At 42.2% G+C, this 22,859-nt stretch overlaps 1 protein-coding gene across 4 annotated transcripts in view; it reads right to left on the bottom strand.

Annotated features, from left to right (window-relative positions):
* Positions 1 to 22,859, bottom strand: part of TBC1D5 (TBC1 domain family member 5) — a 472,654-nt gene that overhangs the window by 56,685 nt on the left and 393,110 nt on the right. For 3 of the 4 annotated variants that reach the window (XM_024197361.1, XM_024197362.1, XM_029910980.1), the window contains 2 exons: positions 20,495 to 20,560; positions 9,482 to 9,645 (listed from right to left, as the gene is read on the bottom strand). In XM_024197361.1, coding sequence (XP_024053129.1) covers positions 9,482 to 9,645; positions 20,495 to 20,560 — 230 coding nt within the window. The remainder of the gene's footprint in view (positions 1 to 9,481; positions 9,646 to 20,494; positions 20,561 to 22,859) is intronic. The other variant, XM_029910981.1, reaches the window with a different exon arrangement.

Here is a 22,859-nt window from a genome sequence, read left to right as displayed (position 1 = left end):
TCGGCTTATAAATGGGTCTACACCAAAATTTTATGATTTTAAACTCTATGGAACCACTTCTCGCAGCTCCCATTGGCTGGGAACGGTGAACCGCGCCATAGGGAGCTGAAGGGTTCCATGCCTGCAGACGCTCCAAGTAAACAAAATGTCCCGACCCACCAGTGGCTTACCCTGATGGGCCGGGAGCCAAAGTCTTCCAACCCCTGAAATATAGGATCGGCTTATGAAAGGGTCATACAGTTTTTGCTATTTTGACCTATCCATTTTGGGGGGTCGGCTTATAAACGAATGGGCTAATGAACGAGTAAATATTTAGGAGTTTAAAGAAATAATTTAGCCCACATAAAAGGTGCATGGAAGTAAAAAAAAAAGTCTCTAAGCTTACAGGATTGTATAAAATGCACAAAAGGAAATACTTCTACTCAAGGACAATGTGTGCATATATATGATGTTATTGCCACAACTATTTATTTTGTTATCCTCTTGGATTTTTATGCTTTGTAGTCTATGGCCAAAATTGTCAAACTTGGGTGCCTGAAGTGAGGCAGCTAAATCAGTGGTTTGATTTTCAGAGGTGTTATGCAAAATGCAGATCCCAGGGCTTGTCTACACCAGTGCAGCTGTGCCGCTGTAGCGCTTAGTGAAGATGCTACCTATGCCTATGGGAGAGCGTCTCCTGCGGGTGGAGGCACTCCACTTCCCTCAGAGGTGGAAGCTGTGTTAGTGGGAGGGCTTTTCCCGTTGACACAGTGCTATCTGCACTGGGGGTTAGGTCGGTATAACTATGTCGATTTTCCACACACCTGAGAGATGTAATTATACCAACACAAGTTTCTAGTGTAGACCAAGCCTCAGACATCTGTTTTTCTAACCAGTCTGATGGGTTATATAAATTACAAACATCAACTCCCTGCAAAGAGACGATAGCACGTATAGGGAGGAAAATTGTATGTCTGATGGTGTCACTTAAGTCAAACCTGAGAAGTAAGGAAACAGCTGATAAGGCCAACAATAATCTTGGATACAACAGTTTCCATCTTAACACTTCTTTGTGGCCAAAAGCCAAGCCCAGTATCTCCTGCCAGAGACAGGTGTCAGACAGCTCCAATGTTTGCCAAAACTAAGAGCTAGTCAGCCCTGCTATTTGCCAAGAACAGGAACTGATTGTTCTTAATGCTTGTAGTTGAAGGAAGGTGATCATAATGTGAAATGAAGGGCTGCAAATCTGTCCAATTTTCCGCCACAGTCTGCTCATAGGGTGGGGGAGATAGGTAATGAGAGGAAATGACCCCGGAGCTCTATTCCAGGGATTCCCAAACTTCATTGCACCACAACCTTCTGTTGTCCTTCTGACAACAAAAATTACTACAGGACCCCAGGAGGGGGTACCCAAGCCTGAGTCCGCCCAAGCCCTGCCACCCTGGGGTGGGGGCCAAAGCCAAAGCCCCATCTCCGCAGACTGGGGGGCCAAAGCCGAAGCCTAAGGGCTTCAGCCCCAGGCAGGGGGCCTGTAACCTGAGCCCTGATGCCCAGGGCTGAAGCCCTTAAGCTTGGGCCCCAGACCCCAGCAAGTCTAAGCCAGCCCTAGTGACCCCATTAAAATCACTTTGGGGTCCTGACCCACAGTTTGAGAACCGCTGCTCTTTTCCATCACAACTGCTGCTGCTGCTGGGTGGATGAAGGGCACCAGATTGCTTTTCATGTAACAGTTAAGCTGCTCCTGCTTGTGAGGAGATGGCCCCAGAATCTTTCTTTCCTGCCAAGAGGGGGCCTTAAGCCAGGGGTGCTGGAACAATGTGTACAGTGGGGGTGCTGAGAGCCATTGAACCAAACTGTAAACCCTGTATATGATGGAAACCACTTCAAGCCACGGGGTGTGGCAGCATCCCCAACACCCCAAGTTCCAGCACCAATGCTTTCAGCTAAAAATTTAAATAGCACTTGTCTCTGAAGATAGTAACAGTGAACATATTTTCATCGGTCTTTGGATTTAGGAAATACATCACTTTCTCAGCACTTGTTTAACAGGAATTTTGCTGTCTTAGAGGAGTAGAGACCCTCAGCATGAGGAGTCTTGCTCCTGCTTGTCAAAGTGATTCAGTTGGAGGCAGTGAATCAAGTTAAGAATCAGTTTTGACCATGCCCTTTCCAAGCAAAGTCCAATGTATTGGTCATGACTCAGAACTTGAAAAATGTATGCAAGTTACACCCCTGTTTATCCCATAACAACCTTGCAACAGCAGCACATTCCCTTGAGCTGGACATATAATGGATTTTTTTGGTTTGCTGGCATTTCTGGAAAAAAAAATTGAAAAAGCTTTAGTTTTAGGTCAAATCGAAAATGAGTGTTTTGGCAAATCAGAAAGTAAAAAAAATTTCAAGTCACGTTAAAACAAAACTTGGGTGGGCGGAGAGAATAACCCCCCTTACAACCTTTAGCCCCGGGGTTAGGGCACTCACCTGGGATGTGGGAGGCAATTCCCTCCTCTGCCTGACATGGGGAAAGGATTTGAACTTGAGTCTCCCACATTGCAGGAAGTGTCCTAGCTACTGAGTTAGGGGATATTCTGGGGTGGGTCCATCTCAGCCTCTCCTGTTGAAACTGCTACACTTTGTATTAAGAATAAAATAGTCATTAGAGCAGGGACTTGAACGTGGGTCTCCCACATACTATGTGAATGCCCTTAACCCACAGGTGGCGGGTGTAATAGCAGCTGCCAACCCACCACCTTTCAGAACGCAGATGCTTGGGCTGTGGTGGCCCCAACTGTGCTCTGCCTCTTCCTGTCCCTGCTCTGTCCCGCACAGGCCACCAGCGCCTTCCCCTGTCTGAGTCCCTCCTCTCCTCCACACCTCTCCCCTGAGAGGCCGTCACTGCCTGCCGTGTCCCTCCTCCTGGACAAGGGGGCTTAGAGGAGAGGGGAGAGTGGGCGGGGAGCATGGACGGGGCCATGGTCTGGGCACCAGGGGGAGCTTCTGGCGCTCGGGCCAGCCTCCCCAAATGCGGGAGGCACGTGCCGACCATGCCTTAACCACTAGGGTAATAGAACCATTCTCATTGTCTTTCTCTGACTGAATGACTATTCATTGTCATTCACAGTGGCAATTCCTATTAATTCATAATGGGTCTCGCACATCCCAGGTGTGTACCCTGATTACAGGACTAAAGGTTCTTGTATAAGGGAGGTCCTCCTCCACTCTTCCCAGCATTTTGTGAATCTAATCCTGTGTTTCTATCAAAATGCCTGAAGTCAAAACACAAAATTTCAAGTTGGGTTGAAATGAAATGTTTCATTTTGATATTTCTGAAACAGTCTGATTTTCTCAGTTTGGCTCTAACTATTAAACTTGACATGAATTCGCTAATTGTTTTGGGTTGACAAACTGCATTTTTTACAAAAATTGCCCTGCTCTACCTAAATTATTGCAATTTCCTCACCATAGGGCATGTGTTTCTATGTATATGTTTTCCTCCTCTCACACTTTTCTTAGCAAAGACCTTTGGGGGTGGGAAATGGGTTTTTCTGGTGTCCATAAAATGAGTAATGGCTGATGTTTAAATACATCAAAACCATTTTTAAAAAATGACTGATGTATGACTAAGTGCCCACTAGAATCGCTTTCCATAAAAAATTCCTGGACATAATCCATAATATAACTAGGACTGGCAAAATGTACAAAATATCAAACAGTAATACAACTACCCATCTACCAAAAAGGTACTAGATCAGCCACAATATAGTTAATAAATTCAATAATAAAGTGAACCCAATATGTTTTCAAGTCCTTTGCCTCTTTTCCCTCCCAAAACAGTTCTCAATGAAGCAGCTATAAATTACTGGCCCGAGAGTAATTTACTTAATCTACTTTGGGACACTGGGTTGCACTATTTGTTCCCACCCCCCATTAGGATAACTAAGCATTATAAAATATGTGAGGAAATACAAACAAATGATCATCCTTAGCAATCAAGAGCAAATTTAAGTAAAACTTTTCTGTTAGTAGCTGACCTGAAATAAAACACTTTTATGTTCCATAACAAGGCAGTCAAAAAGCTGAATACGGGGAAATAGGTTTTAGTGGTCTGAAGTACATACAGCTCATTTTTTTTAGTTCTGAGGCACTACAGTGTAAAGCATATGATGTAATTTAAAGAACCCTTAGGAAAATTTGTGCTCTGCTTTCACTGCCATGTTATGAATTTACTGGTGATTCTGAGACATTTTCATAAACGGACCATAACACAGAGACTACAAATTTATTCCTTTGAAACATTCCCTCCCTCAATCTTTCTTCAAGTCATTCAGTGAAAATAAGAAAAGAAAATACAAAGTAATAACAGAAGTGTTGGGAAAATCAATTACTCAGAAAATGTATAATGGGATTCTCAAGGGACTCTAATCAAGCATGAGGGGTATCATAGAAAATTCTTGTACATCTAGTATTACAGTATAAAAGAGGCATTAGTCTTAAACTCCATTTACACACAAGAGATTAAGCATGATAGCCAGACCACAAGCTGTAGACATAATTGGGTCAAATTTAGATCCTGTTAAATTATACCCATAAAATATATACATTTATACATTACTTAAAATGTATTTTTGTAGGGATTTTAATGTGTTTTGTTTTACTTCATCTCAGGCAGGCAGGGAGAGAGATGTAAGGTTTCCATTCTGTCCTTTAACTCAACCCACTGTGCCTCAAGCAGTGCCCAGGAGTTAATGTTTCTTGCATTCCTGGGCCCTGATTCTGCAAGCTTGGACTAGATGACCTCCTGAGGTCCCTTCCAACCCTGATATTCTAAGCTGTTCTGCATGTGGGGCTCTCTGTGGATGCAGGGAGACTGCCTGCACAGAGCAAAGTAGACTAGAGCAGTTCACGTGGAGCTTATTCTTGGAACTGGAAAAACACTACTTAAGGTATGTCTATACTGGCAGAGTTACAGCACCGCTCAGAGAGCGCTGAAGGGAAACCGTTGTTGTGTGTTCACACAGCTGCCTGCGCAATAGCGTGTTCACACTTGCGGCACTTGCAGCGGTGCACTCTGGGCAGCTATCCCTCTTCCTCTTCTGCCGCTAAGAGTTGTGGGAAGGCACAGGGAGTTGCAGGGCATCCTGGATCCTGTCCCGATGCCCCGTGATGCATTGCTTCGTATCCCAGCAATCCCTGTGCTTCCATCTGCTTTTGGTGCCATCTTTCAACGGTTTGTGTACTGCACGCTCTGCCTCTTTGTTCTGCAGGAATGGATCCCGCACTGTTGATCAATATGCTGCTCACTCTGACTAACACGTCACGAGTGGCAGTGGTGTTATTCCTTAAATTACAAAGGCAAGAGGAGTTCGACATTGATCTCGCCATGCATAGTAGCTACGACATGAGATTGCTTGTGTCATTCATGGAGATGCTGACCACAGTGGAAGGCCACTTTTGAGCTCGGGAAACAAGCACTGAGTGGTGGGATCACATCATCATGCACGTCTGGGATGACGAGCAGTGGCTATAGAACCTTCGGATGAGGAAAGCCACATTCATGGGACATTCATGGGACTGTGTGATGAGGTCACCCCAGCCCTGCGACGCAAGGACACGAGAATGAGAACTGCCCTGTCGTTGGAAAAGCACGTGGCGATTGCACTGTGGAACCTGCTACTCCAGACTGCTACCGATCCGTTGCTAATGAGTTCAGAATGGGTTGACGGAAGTATGCGGGGCCATTAATTGCATCCTGCTCCAAACACTGGCCTGTTCAGGAAGCTGCAAGCAGGGACTTTCTTCCCGGACCAGAAGATCACTGTAAGGGAAGTTGAAGTGCCCATTGTGATCCTGGGAGACCCTGCCTACCCCTTAATGCCGTGGCTTATGAAGCCATACATGGGGCACCTTGACAGCTGCAAGGAACGGTTCAACAGCAGGCTGAGCAAGTGCAGAATGGCTGTTGAGTGTGCTTTTGGCCGTTTAAAAGCCCGCTGGCACTGCCTATATGGGAGGCTGGACCTGGCCGATGACAATATTCCTATGCTTATAGCCGCATGCTGTATGCTCCATAATATTTGTGAAGGGAAGGGTGAAAGCTTCACTCAGGGCTGGACTGCTGAGGCTCAGTGCCTGGAGGCTGAATTTGAACAGCCAGAGACCAAGGCATTAGAGGGGCACAGCGCGGGGCCATAAGGATCACGGATGCTTTGAGGCAGCAATTTGAAGCTGAAAGCCACTAATATTTGTTGTTATGCTCGGGAGTGCAGCGCTTGTAATGCTAGGAGGTGATTGTGATTGGTGCAGACGATGCACTATGAAGGTGTAAGAAAATTGCCTGTTGCTTTGCAGGGCTCTTTTTGCTTTTAATTAATGGAATAAAGATTGCTTTCAAACCAAAACAATTCTTTTATTAAAAAACAACTAGAGGGGAGAGAGAAACAAAAAAAGCACATCAGCACTGAGGGGGATAGGGGAAGGGAGGGTCCCAGGAGGATGCAGGGTCTCGGGATGATTAAAGATTTGTGTATGTCCAGGTATCATATCCAAGCTTCTCCTCTGGAGTCCAGTGCAGCGGGTACTGTACTTCAGCAGGGCTACACTGCAGAGGAATGGGTGTTGAGTGCAGTGGGTACCGGGAGTCCGCAGGGCTGGACTGTGACAGGGCAGGAGTGGAATGTGGGAGCACATGGGAAAGAGTTTTGCGACAGCGGCTGCAGGGGAGGGCGGGCGCGGAGCTGCTCGGTTTGCAGTGCTAGTAGTGCCTGGAGCGCGTCCACTTGGTGCTCCATAATGTTTAAGAGCCGCTCCGTGGCGTCTTTCTGGTGTTCCACGTTCTCCGTTTGGTCCCTCTTCTAACTGTCCCGCCACTCCTTCAATTCCTGCTTCTCGGCTGCGGAGTGCATCATGACATCATGTAGAAAGTCCTCTTTAGTTCTTTGTGCCTGCTTTCTAATTCTGCGCAGCCGTTCAGCCGGCGATAACAAAGAGGGAGACTGGGCTCCCAAAATCATATCTGTGAAGCCAAAATGCAACATTTTACAGAAGCAGTATTGTTTGCAACACACGGACCACTGATTCAGTGATTTAAAACACAGCCATTATTCACATACCTGTCACTAACTGGCTGACCCCCGGAAAGCACACATGAGCCACAAGACCCCCAAAATGGTGAATAACCGCAGGGGCAGGGGAAATCAGTGTTCCAGGACCGTACTGTACACTGGGCATGTGGCTCTTGGGGAGAGCCAGCACTGTAGGGGTGGCCTTATAGTCATTACTGTACCCACATTTTCCACGGGCTGTGTTCATTATGGAAGGTATCTCGCTGCTGAGGGTGAGCAGGGAATCAAGGGAGGGTCTTCTCCAAGCCTGCAGCTTCTGCCCTGGCCCTTATGTGGTTCAACTGTGTGCAGCAATGGTGCCCCCCCCAAACCCCTGTGATGGCAGAGTGGTGCAGGAAAGTTACCCTTAATGGGGCAAAACACAATGCAGCTCCACTTACCAGGGGCCTCCACTCCTGTTTGTGCTTCGCCAAGCTCTGCCAGCTGTGACTGGCTAGTCTCCTCCAGGGTAGAGAAGAGCTCCTGGCTGCATGCTTCTCTGACCTCTGAGTCGTCCTCTGCCTCTAGGATCCTCACCCCCTCCACATCCTTGTCCAAGATTTCCTCCTCCTGGCTCGGTCCACTCTTGACTGGCATGCGAGCCACTGAAGTCTCCACTGGTAGGCGTTCCGTAACTCCTTCACTTTGACCCTGCACTGCAGCGTGTCCCGGTCATGGCCCCTTTCTGTCATGCATTGTGAAATCTGTCCGTTGGTATCATAATTCCTACGGCTGGAGCGCAGCTGGGACTGGACAGCTACCTCTCCCCAAATGCTGATGAGGTCCAGCAGCTCAGCATTGCTCCAAGCGAGGGACTGCCTGGTGCGTGGAGCAAGCATGGTCACCTGGAAAGATGCTCTGAGACCACTGCACGCATCAACGAACAAACAGGAAGGGGACTTTCAAAATTCCAAAGGAATTTAAGGGGTGGGGCTCACAGCTGGTCACCTGAGGGCAGGTCAGTAGAGTTCAAAGCGATGACCAGAGAGGAGAGAACAGGCATTGTGGGACACCTCTTGGAGGCCAATCGCAGCACTCTAATCGACCAGGGTGTCTACGCTGGTGCAGAAAGCTGTACACCTCGTCTCTTAGTTTCTGTGCACTAAGTGGCTTGGCAGTGTGTACACTTCAGGAGTTACAATGCAGAAAGCTGCTTTACTGCGCAGAAACTTGCCAGTGTAGACAAGGCCTTATATACTTGTGTCTTTAGGCACCCCAATAAAATGAAAAAGCAAATAACTCCCACTCCAGTATCTTCATTATTCCCAGTATATTGTTTGAACAGAGCTGAGTAAAAAGCAGAATGGACATGTTTTCTTCATTTGAAAAACAAGTAGGCAAGGTCTTAAATTTAAAAATATAATAATTTAAAAAAAAAACTTTTCTAGTAAGGCAGCAAATTTTAAATACCAAACAGAAAAATCTATATTATTTGTAATCTTAGGGCTAAAACTTTAAAGTTATGACATTCACAGTTAACGTTTCCATTCTGTTTTTACCTTATCATTGTGCGTTTGTATTTCTGGGATCTCTGAATATTGAAAGTTTTGGTATAGTACAGAAATTTTGCTATTACAGTTACTTGGTGAAATTAACAGGAAATTCTATCAACAAATTTGTAAAAACACAGAAAATGTACATTTTGCCTCCATTTTTGAGCTAAAAACTCTACAGTTTTTCATTACATAAATATGTCTCTAACAATCAGAAAGATTATGTGAGGCGGATGGCTGAAGAAAATGTTTTTTTAAGTTTAAATTAATTAATTTTTATTTCAGTGAAGGAGCTTGCTCCCATAACATATAAGATTAATCAAACTAGATCTCCTCTAAGCTCTTTAGTAAGGTGGTAAGTTCTTACACAGCACCTACTACATCAACAGAGTTCCTTAGATGAAAGCAACAAGTTTTTTAAATAAGAATTTCTTGTGGCTTAAGAAAGTGGATGCTTGGAGATATAACTGTCATTGTAGGATACAGATGTGACAGACATTGCGGGAAACCTCTAATATATTAGGGAATTTGAGGGGCACCAGATGGATACATTTGGATCTGATGATTATAAAGTCCGTCTCTGAACTAGTTATTAGTTTCGGGCCCACCCTGGAAGTCTAATGAAAGAAATGAACTTGCAGGAGTCTCTCCTCTGATCTGGCCCACAAGACTTTCAGGGGCTTCAGAAGATAAAGTAGGGTTGTGGGATTGAGTGTAGAGAGCAGATGCTATTTAGCAAAAAATATTATACAAATATCTTCAGTGATTTCTGTTTTGTCATTAATTTCTGCTTGGGAATATTTTCAAAGGCAAACAATTAATAAGAAAAAATATCAATTCCAATAAGTGAAACAATGTGTCATGGAAAAAAAACAAACCCAAACCAGCTCACAATGTTCAGGAACTTACAGACTCTTTTCTGCCCATAGTTTTGCTGTGGGAACGAGAACGGGAGATGGTACTGAAAAAGAAATCTTTCTTGGATGCAGACAAAGGAGGAGATCCTGTGTATTCACGTCCTGCAGACAAGCTCTCTATGCTTGGAGATGAACTGACATTTTTTGAACTTTGGCCTGTAAAACAAGCACAGAGCAACAAAACATTAAATCAGTGGAAAAGTGCTCTATCAAGTACTTCGTGTCTCAGGCTATGTCTACACTACTGTGGTAAGTCGATCGACGTACTTTAGGTCAAGTTACCGCGGGGTCTACACTCTGGGGGGGTCAAAGGGAGATTACTCTTCTCTTCGGGGTAGAGTACAGGGATCAACAGGAGAGTGATCTGCAGTCGATTTGGCGGGTCTTTACAAGACCGCTAAATCGACCGCTGGTGGATTGATCTCAGAGCGCTGATCCCCGCCGTAGTGTAGACCTGCCCCCACGTGTTGCTCACTGAGATTCATAAGCAGATCAACACAGAATGAGATTTTGCAAAATTAAAGTGTGTCTGTAGGCATTGTGACATATGGAGAACTACTCTGACATACAGGCCTCTGTATATTTCTAATGAGAGGGCATAGAAAAACAATACCAAATCTTAATAAGTACATATGATACCTAGTGGTACCTTAGTAATCTGTATGACACATATAATTAATATGTGAAGATTGATGTGAAGCCTTCAGTCTTGCACACAATATGTGGTGCGGGAAAAGGGATGGAAATGGAAAAGATTTTTTTGTTTAATGAAGTCATATATATAAGGTTGTGAAGAAAGACTTTTATGATGTTCTATTTTCTACTTGTCTTCCATCATTGGGAGTTGTTCTGAATGACTATAGCTCAAGTACTAGGACTGAGAATTAAGAGCCCCTAAGAAAGGAACTAAGATGTAAATATTTTAATAGATGCAAATCAGTTTAATCTTCTTGCACCAATGAGAAACAAACAGAGAATATGGTTGATTTCACTTTGAGAAGTTACACCAAATTCATAGGAATCAGTTCCAACTCTCAAAGACTTTCCTTTATAAATGTTACTATCATTTGTTTCAACATGTCCAGAGAAATCCATACTAACTTGCATTAAGCTTATTAGGGTTGCTAAATAAATATAAAAAGAAAGTTAATTCTCCCTTCTGATCCGCTAGCCCCCAAACTGTATTTTCCATCATAGCGATGCAGAGCTAACACATACAATTTTTAAATTCTGAGTGTATCTTCCTATATGCATGTGCAGCATCAAGCACACCAGGCAGTGCTGCAATACATAATTAAAATAAAATAAAAAAATAAATTGAATTCACAACATTATGGAAAGTTTGAGCATATAAGTTCCTGGCTCTTCAACACGTAATAAAATTTGAAATATAAATATAGGGCTAGTCACCTGTTACACTCTATCATTCATTAGGCGTTTAAAGCCTATGGATATGTCTACACTGCAATTAGACACCCGCGGCTGACCCGTGCCAGCTGACTTAGGCTCCTGGGGTTTCGATTGCAGGGATGTTTAATTGCAGTGTAGACTTCCAGGCTCGGGCTGGAGCCTGGGCTCTAGGACCCTGAGAGGTGGGAGGGTCCCAGAGCTTGGGCTGCAGCCCGAGTCAGGAAATCTACACTGCAATTAAATAGCCTCACAGCCCAAGCCCCACACACCCAAATCAGCTGGCATGGGCCAGCACGGGTTTTTAATTGCAGTGTAAACATACCCTACGTCTTACTCTGCCCATTTTCTCTGAAGCATAATTTAGAAATATGCACATCAGAATATTGAAAGAAAGCTCAGAGTACACCCAATGGACTTTATACTCTGCCTCATAACAGCTGATCCAATCAACGTTCTCAACAGCTGAGCTGAAGCATTTTGAAGATAAGGAGATGCGAGTTCCAAAAAGGAAATATTTGTTTCCACTGAACATTATGTAAAAAAATAGTTTATTTTCACTTGCCTAATGTTTGCATGGCACTATGGCACGTGGAGCTACACTTCTCCAAGTCCTATGGATTTTTTGTTTAGTGCAGTGGGGAAAAAAATTTCAAGGTCCCTGAGTTCACAACAGGTAAGGTATTCAGGGAGCTAAGACAGCTTTCACCTCCACTGCTGTGGTTGATAAAGATGAAATATGACAGTGGTTTTAAGAGAAGAACAACACCTACAAATAATAATATAGAGAATGTAGATCAAGAGCTTCTCTTCTCCCTGTCTCATATCACTCAAGAACAAGGAGACATTCAATGACTTTGACAGGTAGCAAAATCAAACCTGAAAAGGAAAAACTATTCACACAGTGCATAATTGCCACATGATGATGTTTAGGCCAACAACTTAACCAGGAAGGAAATCTAGAGTTATTACAGTTAATGCTAATCACATCTAGGAAGAAATATAAAAATGCTTCAGGGCTTAAGCCACTCTACAAGGATCAGAGATTAGGATGAGGCCTTCATAGGGGGCAGTTTACTGTGGGGTTCCTTGCACCTTCCTCTGAAGCATCTGGTGCTGGCCACTATCAGAGAGAAGATACTGGATTAGATGGCCCACGGATCTGATGCAAAATGACAATTCCTATATTACCAACAAAGTTAGCCTTGGCAAGAAACAAAAACGTTTATTTAGGTCAACAGGGTTGCTTTTAATATTGTTTATTTAAAATATTAATTTAATAGCCCCATAACAAAATCAACTAATATCCCAGTTTTCATTAAGTGATGTACTGTCACTAGGGTTGCAAAGATGAATTGGGATGGAGGATAAAAGCGGAGCTAGGGTTTTTAAAAAAGCTTTTTTAAAGGTGTATATGGGAAAGTAGATCTAGTATAGGGGCACAAAATCCTAATGTGAAAGGAAAGTTAAATACTATTGCAGTGAAAAAAGTTATAAAATGCCACGAGAAATTATGGACCAGGATTCTTTTTAGTCTTCTGTAATTATTTTCTCTCTCACTTCTCTTTTCTGATTTTGCTCCTTCTGTGAATCGATATATAATTAAGACCCTACTTGAATCAAGGGATGATTGTCAAATAATTGCAGCTGAATTGTGGACAAGACATTGAAAATGGCGGAAAAGTAAGAATAGACCTTTATTAATTGCAGTAATTTGGAAAAGCCAGAGAAAACCTAGTTCAGAAAAATTTGCTGGAACAATATAAACGATGTTATGCCTACTACTTTTTTTTTTTTAATAACCAGACATTTTGCTGCATCTATATTACAGTCATTAATGCGAAGGGCTCCTTCCATCCGCCCCGGGTGGCTGGGGCCCTTCTGTTAGTGCTTGGCGGCTGGCAGCCGGTGTCCCGCTGTCAGGCACCTGGTTGACAGAATGGCGGTGGAATCCTAATATTGCGGGATCTGCAATTTCTGCAATATCGCAAATTAGGTAGGGCCTTATATTTGATTTCATGCATGCTTACGCCTGTGAATTCAGTGTACACTTTACAGTCATCACATTGTATGGTCAGCTATTCTGACTGTGAATCCCTTTTGTTTTACTAACCTCTATGACACCAAAAATCATTCACACAAAGGAAGTGACCCGCACGCACAGGTATAAAGTTACTCACTGGTTTTCTGGTAAATCTCCTTACAATCTGCCCTTGGTTTTACTAAAGCTTATTGCTGCTTCAGCCTTTCATGCCAATTTCACTCTTGCATATGCTCTATATAATTGCATACAGCTGCTAGCATGGTCTGTATTTTTTAATGGTTGTTGCTTAAACTATTCTGAAAATTTAACAACCCCCTATCTGTGGTAAATCACATTCCTCCCTCCAATATGGACTGCAGTTTTACTCCTCGAAATGTGTTTCCATAATAAATCCACACCACACAACATAGAGATAAAACAATAGAAAACTACAATAGAAAACAAAGTTAGAAAAGGCTGCGGAAAGCAAGAGAGATTAAGATACCAAAAAGCCACATGGAACATTAACAACACAGATCAATCAAAATTAGAAGACTAGGGAACACAAGTCTACTTTTTGTTTTTATATATATTTTGAAAATACATTAGCACTATCCGTTGTCATCTAAGGCCTCAATCCTAGAATGAGGTCCACCCATGCAAAGTCTCCTAGACATCCAAGAGACTCTGGTTGGCTGGGTCCCATTGTAGAGTTCTCAATAGCATTCTGGTACTTGCAATATGTATTGCACATAATACTGGGTTTAATTTTTTGATAAAAATTATAGCTTTTCTTAAAGAAAAAGTATAAACCCAAACAAACATGTGATCTTGGGAAGATGCTTCAAATGAAAACACTATTTAAAAACAAACAACTGGATACATTGAAATCTTGTCTGAAGAATTGGCCAGGACACAGAAGTAAAAAAGACATCACACACTGCAGAATCAGATGATGGGTAATTGAGCAGAATGCAGGGAGGATTGATTTGAATGTTCAACAAGCTTCCAGGGGGGTAGAAAAGGTGATGAATAAACCTTTTCCCACTTTTCCCCAAATTCCCTTTAATCTCCTTTTGCCTTCCTCTCCCTCATTCCCCCGAAGTCTGCCTCCTTCTCTCTACATTTCCCTGCATTGACCTCACCCTGCCTTCTGACTCTCAGAGCTTTCTGTCCCATCCTCTAACACATTCCCCCTCCCTGATGCACCCCCAGTTTCCCATTCTCTTCTCAACCTTTACATGGTCACTAAGCAGCCACCATCTTTTCTGAAGGCAGCCTGGCTTCAGCCCCATTGGAAAGTGTGGGTGATGGTGGCCGTCTTTGCTGTGGGCAGTCTCATTTCACCTGAAAATGCCGTAAGGAATGGTAGATGATATTGTGAGGGAAACCCAAGGCTTCAGTCCCATAAATTGTAATGGGAGATGGTGGCCATTTCTGAAATCGGCAAAATTTCTCCAGAGTGAAAGCAGAAATCATAAAATTACAAGAACCTTTAAAAAGGGTCATATTCCTCACCATTCGACAAAGCTGCTATTTTTCTAGCTGCTTTACTGAAACAAGAGAGGCTTCAGGTAGCATGCTGAAAGTTGCACATTAAAATGTAATTGTCTAAATAAATGAATGAATACACTGAACGCCTGATATCAGGGCCGGCTCTAACTTTTTTGCTGCCCCAAGCAGCAAAAAAAAGCACCGCCCTCCAAGCCCCCCCCCCCCCAGCCCCGCGCCGCTGGCCCCCCCCCCCCCCCACCGCCCCCCCGCCCGGGCGCCCCCCCCCCCGCGGAATGCCGCGCCGCCAGAGCGCCCCCCCGCGGAATGCCGCGCCGTGCTGCCCCCCCGCCACCCCAAGATTGGCCGCCCCTTACCAGGTGCCGCCCCAAGCATGTGCTTGGTTGCCTGGTGCCTGGAGCCGGCCCTGCCTGATATTGATCTTCTACAGTAGAAAACAATGTTCAGTGTGGTTCTGAAATGATGACAAGAGTATAAACCAAAGCAGGGCTAAAAAACAAGGTTCAGGATAAAACATGAAACCATCGTCATGGAAAACACTGCTAAGGCACAACACAATTCAAGATGACTCCTGCACTTTTCTATTCACGATCACCACTTTTGGCCTCATGCTCTGAAACATCATCTGAATTATTTTATAAATGCTCCAATATGTACATTGTATTTTATGACTAAATAACAAACAGAGCTGAGCCTGACTCACGAGGCTTGGATTTGAAATTTAGTTTGAATTCAAACTTCCTGAAATTTCAGCTATTTTTTTTTAATCCCATATTTGGTATTCTAGTTGGAATCATTATGAATGTAGGAGATGGTGGTTGAAGATCTTCGACAAAAGATAATTGGTCTAATTTTTCTCAATATTTTTTGCTTTATGAATGTTCTCCCTAGCAATTTAGTTTATAAAGTGGCCTGTGATGCTCTCCTGGGTAATATACACATTAAAAAAAAAAAGCCACATTGATACAAAAAAATTTAATACAGTGACAACTAAAAGGAGTCAACAGCTTTCACTCAGACTAACCTTCAAGCTCCTAAGCCATGTCCCTCAGGAAAGAACTGAAAAAAATGGATAGGCTTTGCAGTCAGCTAACTTTGGCTTTGTTGGGAGAAATGAGTTCCTGAGACAAGGACCACACAGTGAAAGTGCTCTGTCTCCATCCCTTAATGGTTTAAATCATGAAGCTTTAGATAATAGCAGCAGCAACAATAATCAATCACCTCTGCTAATTTCAGCTCTAGGGAAGGGACATGAGGAAAGAGGCAATCTCCAAGGTAGCCAGGATTTATAGTAAATGACGTAGAGCAGTATAGATCAAATTAGCACCTTGAATTAGACTGGTAAACACTCTGGGATCCAGTGCAGATGGAACACTGCTGTAATATGCTCCATGTGAAAACCACCGCTAAACAAGTTGGAAGCCACTTTCTACTTATGTTAATAGACGTTTTATGTCACAGTAAACTAATCTGGAGGTGACAAAATTAGGAAGGGGTCAGTGCCCAAAGGAAAAGTCCCAACCTCCTTTAATAATGAACATGAATAAAAACCATATTGGATACTACTGCTCTTCGAATGTCCAAAGTAGGTAGTAGTTAGTGGGCCCTGAGACTGAACTTGTTAACAAAAGGTAAATGCCCCGTCAACTGAGAAAGTAGGTATCTACCTATTGTATCTTCCTGGTATTTGCCCCAGACAACCAGCATAACCTCCCATATTGCAAGGATTCAGTTTCAGCAGCTAGCCCTTATCTGAACAATTTTACCACAGCAGCATTATGTACACACTGAAAGGAACGTGGATAGTACAGGACCCCAGTGTATCTCATATGAGAAAGTCCTGAGGCAGAATTACCCCAAACTAAGACTTGGACCCTCTCAGAGAAAGAAAGAATGGAGCAACTTGCATTGTTCCATCCATACCTGTCAGGGTGCAGTGGTGGAAGTATAAGACGCTTCAGGTCATTTCTGAATACAGCCCAAGTTGTTGGTGTTGATTGAGAAATAAATCTTAGAGAGTTTAGGTCCTACCTACCTTATATGCCACCTCTTTTTCTAACCCATCACAATGGTTGACAGCAACTTTTCAGAATTTCGTACAACATTTTTATAGTTACGATGTAATCTGAAGGGTGTATTTCATGGATCTCAAGTCATGGCTGGGAAATATAAATGCTAAAAATAAGAATAACTTATTGGGTGGGGAGTGTGAAATCAAAGATAGAATGAGAAGAAAGAAATTTTAAAAATACATAACATATAAAGGGTAAGCTAAATAAGCTATTTTCCCCCTGAATAAGTGATGATTAGATAACTTCCATATTTGTTCAGGATAACTGAAACAAAGAACAATGTGAAAAAATGATAGATCTTATATTACATCTGATGCCATTACATACTTTTGTGTTCAACCTGTTTTAACTACATTAGTGAACACTGTGGGCCAGCAGATGACGTAGCAATAGGTTCACAGATACCATCAATATACGCAGAAATAGATATACAGTACTCGGAACACATCACAGCATCATGCATGCAAATAACAATACCACAGTGTCAATCAAACCCACAAAATGGAAAAGGTGAGTTGTAAAAGTGAAAGTATTTTTGCATGTTCTCACAGGACTAACCCCAAAAAATATAAATCACACAGGAAATGGAAAAGGGCAGCAAACTGTCCTTTTGGTAAATACCATGCCATCAGACAGATCGCAAAAAAAAAGGCTCACAGTTTACAGAAAAGATTAAAATAAATCAATACTTATAAATGACCTGCATATCCTGGTACTAGAAAAACTATCTATAACACGGAACTCAGTGGACTGCACAACAACACTGATCTACAGAGGAATTACTTAAATGAGATCAAGAGATTTGAACAATTTAACACTTACTGAATACAAATGGATAACCAAATGACAACTGGAAAAAATTACATGGAATGCTATGAAAGCTAAAATATAGAAAGCGCTAAACAGAAGAAATGATGAGCATAAATAAATATCTATATTTTTCAGACTATAAGTGATCGCTAAAATGGACACTACTATGAAAAAAGAACTTGCACATAAATTTGAGAAAACCTAAGGAAAATAATCACCATTGACCTTTGTGTCTACTCCATTCCTGTGGGCACTACTGTGATACCGACAATTATTGGGAAGATCAAGAACTACATATCAAGAATCAAATAGGAGTGGCAAATCATAATTAATTAAAACAGGCTATCACCAATGACCAGAAAGGCTGCCAAATCTAAAATTAGAGAAAACAAATCAAAGACAAGTCAAACCAGCCCTATATGCTTTGACTAACAAACAGGACCCATTTAAATAGCAAACTCCAACGCTGTCAGTCTAAAATTTGGCAGAGTTGCAGCTTCCTTGAGACCTTGCATCACAAGGAAATCACGAAGTCTTACCATAATGCTTGTGTCAACTTTTTCAGATTTATTCCACCTGTGTCCATTTTTGAAAACTTAAGAACCTTCATTTTATGTTGGAAGAACACATTTGAGCATTGCCTGCATGGCACAGGTTTCAGGACCTCAGCAGAGTAAATACAAAATAACAGCTGGGACTTTGTAGCATGTCCCACTGATTCACCACACTTACCAACTAATGGCATAGTACACTCACCCTACAGAATGGCTAACCACAATGAGGACATCTAAGGAAGCATATAATTTTGGAAAATCAAGTAGAATCACAACAAATAAATAAGGAACAGAACCCCTACCTCGAATGTGCCACCACAATGTGTAAGAAGGCGACAAACAGAACTATATATAGTAACGAGACAACACCGCTAGCTAAATACAGCCCATTCTTCTCTAGTACTTCAACTAGCAACCTTGGAACATCACTGAATCACAACAACCCTCTCCCCTCTGCTACTCAATCTAAGATCAATACACTCCATCATCATTAAAAGGAGCTCAAAATAGCATATTAATAGTCCAACCTTCTAGAATGGAAACATGCGGGGGTGCGGGGGGGGAGGGCTTCAATCTAGACACTGCGGACTTCAGAAAGCTCAAGGTAAAAACATCACAGGAATGTACAGAAGAAAAGAAAAAGCTATGCAGTACTAAACGTAAGACTAGTCTGGGCACACTACCATACAGTATGTTTACTATGTATATACATGTGCATGGATGCAGAAATGGTTGCCTATTTGCTCACAGAGATTGAGGATGCCAAGTCAAAATGCAGAGAGAGTACTCCAGCTGGTACACCTTCCCCACGCCAGAAGAAGCAGTGCTCCCACAACACTGACTATTTGGCTGCTGCTAAAGGCAGCTGATGTTCTGCCTGGTCCTGTGGTTACAAAGGCTCTGTTTCTGTACCCCTGGAAAAAGGCACAGATGCTGGGTTAGGAGAAGAAACTGAATAGTGTATCACTGTTGGCATTGTTGGCGAAAAGGCTGAGGTGGAGGCGTGCAGAGCCTTGAAGGCAAAAATGAGAGATTAAAATGAATGCGGTGTACAATGGGAAGCCAGGAGAAGGACTCAGAGAGGGGATGACAGACTGGTGAGCAGGGGAGAGAATATTAGGGACTGCATTTTGCAGGTATTGGAGATGATGACTCAGATATAAGTCAGGCTAAAGAGAAGGAGGTTGTGATAATCAAAATTGGATAAGAAGAGTTATGAACATTTTAGTTTCAGGACAGAGGAAGTTTCTGATTTTCTATACATTCTGGAGGAAGTAGCAGCAAGATTTAGATACCGCCTGGATATGTGGGAAGAATAATAGTAAGGGGCTAAAGTTACACCTCTACCTCGATATAACGCTGTCCTCGGGAGCCAAAAAATCTTACCGGGTTATAGGTGAAACCGCGTTATATTGAACTTGCTTTGATCCACCGGAGTGCGCAGCGCCGCCCCCCCCGGAGAACTGTTTTACCGTGTTATATCCAAATTCGTATTATATCGGGTCGTGTTTTATCGAGGTAGAGGTGTACTTTCCAGACTGTGAGCCTGGAGGATGGTGGCAGTAACTTCAGTGGAGGATAGGGAAAGTGAAGAGGATTTAGGAAGGAAAAAAACCAACAGTTTGGTTTTAGCTTTACTAAGGGTGAGTTGTAGATGAGCCATACAGAAACAAACACTGGAGATCCATACTGAAATCAAGGACTGGGCAGGAGGAAAACAGATCAGCTGTGGAGAAGTTGATTTGTCAGTAGTGAGCATAAAGGTAATAGTTGAATCCAGGTTGGTTGAGGAGGCTGTCCAGGGATAAAGAATGGAGCAAGATAAGAATCAAGGAGAGAGCCCTCTGCAGTCCCATGAAAAGGGGAAGAGGATGATAAGCAAGTGAGGTCTATGCCATGAAAGCCAAAGTAGAACAGGATTTCAAGGAGAAGTGAAAAGTACTCAGATCTGCTAATCTATAATACGGCAGTTGCAGTAAACAGGCTGCACAGTACTGAAATTTGAAAAAGAATGATTTCTACAGGTGTTGTTTCTTTGCTAATTATTTTCAAAGTTCATGCAAACTACTGTACAATTCCCCTGTCTTTATCAAACTCTAAGTGGTATAAAATTTTTCAACTCAGTTTTTTTCAATTTATTTAAAACAATTTCACCTACAGATATCTATATTTTAATATTTCACATTCAGGCAGCTAAGCCTTCTCTTTAAGTAAACTATAAAAGTGCATCTCCTGCTAATTACAGCAGGCTTCCAGTCCAAAATGCCTCAGTCGAAGATTATCATTGTGAATATATGCACCAAAAAAGAGCACCTGAATATTAACAAAGTAACGTGTGAAATTAACTACAAAATACAAGATAAATCAGATTTTTAGCAAAGACAGAAGCTGGCACATAGTGAATGTAAATCAGTATCACAGCCACACTCAGCATCATCACGTTAATGAATTGAAGGGAAACTTTTTTTCTTCTGAACAACAGTGCCACTCAGTGGATGGACAAGGACAGTGAGTTAATAAGCACTGGAAATGGAAACATCACAGATGAAATCAGTGGGGGGTTCCTTGACAGACCAATGATAATGCTGCAGGCAAAGAGATACTATGAGTTGCCATAGCAACTGTACCTTGGAGGGCTGTTAGATTCTGAGCAGGAACAGACATCTGTGCTTCGCTGCCTGTAACTACATCTCCTAGTAAATAAATAAAAACATCTTAGGATTTTTACAAGAACAAATACAATTTATTGAAATAAAGTCTTTTAACCTGTAGTTCATTGAACGATGGTGACACTAACTCCACACAAGAAACATGAACCAAGCAAAAACAGTACCTGAAAAACGTATAATAGAGTTGGCAAAAATTAATGGGCTGTTTGGCAAAGAAAAGTGTGTTTTTTTTTAAATAAAGCAGGTATGCTGGAAAAAAAACCCAATGTGTAAAGAGATTTTTTTATTGACATAAAGATGTGAACAAATTTGCACAACTAAACATGATTTGCTTCTGGCTCTTCACAATGATAGTACAACTCTGATACTAATGCACAAAATAGTATCAGAGAGTTGTGCTATTATTGTGAAGTGCTAGAAGCAAAATATGTTTAGTTGTGGCAATTTGTTTTAGGGCGCTGCTAAACTCACACCTTTATGTTGCTGATTTTAATATGCGTTGTCTTAATCGCGTATGAAATTGTGTTGTCAGTAATGCAGTACTAAAATCAACAAAAAAGTAACAGATTTGTTAGTCTGCAGTTTATTCTATTCATTACAATGTAGCTCTGCTTTGAGTAAGCACAGCTGCTCCCTTTTGCCCCAGAAACAACAAACTTGTTTTCCAGACATAATCAGCAGGGAGTTAAAATATATAGTTAATTCAAATACACTGTGTTGAGTGGCATGTCATAATGTTATATTGATTACAAAGATCTTGTGTTACTACAACTACTTCAGTAGTATATGTAAATATGCAAAATAAATAGTAGTCTGGACACTCCAATAGCAGAACATAATTTTGGTGGCATTTCATTTTCATATTGGTCATTTAATATGTGCTTGTGATAAAGTGGCATTCAAATCAAAAGCCTTTGTGAGTCAAGGACCCCAAAGGAAAACTAAATCTTGTAGTGTAGTTTAAATGATACAAAAATTAGGTACAGTCAATATCACAGAGACTAACTGAAGGAGAAACTCTTTTCTTCTATGAAAACATCACCAGTTGGTAATTAAAGATTAAGGCTAGGTCTACAGTAGGGGGGGGATCGATTTAAGATACGCAAATTCAGCTACGCGAATAGCGTAGCTGAATTCGACGTATCTGATCCGACTTACCCTGCTGTGAGGACGGCGGCAAATCGACCGCCGCGGCTCCCCCGTCGACGGCGTTTACTCCTACCTGGGCTGGTGGAGTACGCGCGTCGATTCAGGGATCGATTGTCGCGTCCCGACGAGACGCGATAATTCGATCCCCGAGAAATCGATTTCTACCCGCCGATCCAGGCGGGTAGTGAAGACAAGCCCTAAGTGGCTTCTGAAAAAACAAGAAATCCTGTGACACACAAAGGGAAACAACTTAGCCAGTTTTTTTTCCAGAGACATTTTCACCATCACATTTATTTTCCTTTTAGGATAACAAGCTCTACATACAGTACACTGAACTCAAGCTTTAAATTTAACCTCAGTGTCAATGAAGTGCTTCCTTCAGTAGGAACAGGACAATATTTTAATTCTTATGCTGTTGGCACGCTATCTTGCACAAGAAAGCAGTACTGATGCCCAATCTTTTTCTGTAATATAGGGTAGGCTGAGTAAGTTTAATTTAATATTAGCAGAATTTGATTTTTCAATTGGGTGGCACCCTCAGTGGCTTGGTACTCAGTTCAACTATTATTTGTAACATTACAGACTAATCTGGAATTTGCAGATTTATAATTGTATTCTTTTAGATCAGTCTACAGTTCTCCATTTACCTTATTTTATTGCATAGGCATTATCCTAACAAGAATTCAGCACATTACAAAAACTTTAAAATGAAGAAAGAACACCAATTATTGATCTTTTAAAAATCAGCTACTGATAAAAAAATAAGCTCCCCTCATTATAAATTTAGTGTGAGCAACTTTAAAGGTGGAAGAAGTAGTTACTTACCACCTTGGGCAGTAACGATGGTTCTTCGAGTAGTGTCCCTATGAGTGCTCCGCTGTAGGTGTGTCTGCATCCCTGTGCTGCTGATTGAAGAACTTCAGTAGCAGTGTCCATTAGGCCCACACGTGTGCTGTCTCTCCTTGTGCTGGGCCACAAGGCTACCCAGCGCACGCGGGCTAACCGTCCTCAGTTCCTTCTCTACCACAGAGTAATAGCGAGAACTCTGAAGCAGAGAGGAGGAGGGCGGGTTGTGGAACACCCATAGGAACACACATCTCGAAGCACCATCATTACTACACAAGGTAACCTTCTTCTTCTTTGAGTAGTGTCCCTAAGGGTGCTCCACTGTAGG

The sequence above is a fragment of the Terrapene carolina genome, unplaced genomic scaffold (genome assembly GCF_002925995.2).
Source record: "Terrapene carolina triunguis isolate 2854851 unplaced genomic scaffold, T_m_triunguis-2.0 Scaffold84, whole genome shotgun sequence".
NCBI classification, from domain to species: Eukaryota; Metazoa; Chordata; order Testudines; family Emydidae; genus Terrapene; species Terrapene triunguis.
This window is presented reverse-complemented; position numbering and strand designations above follow the sequence as displayed.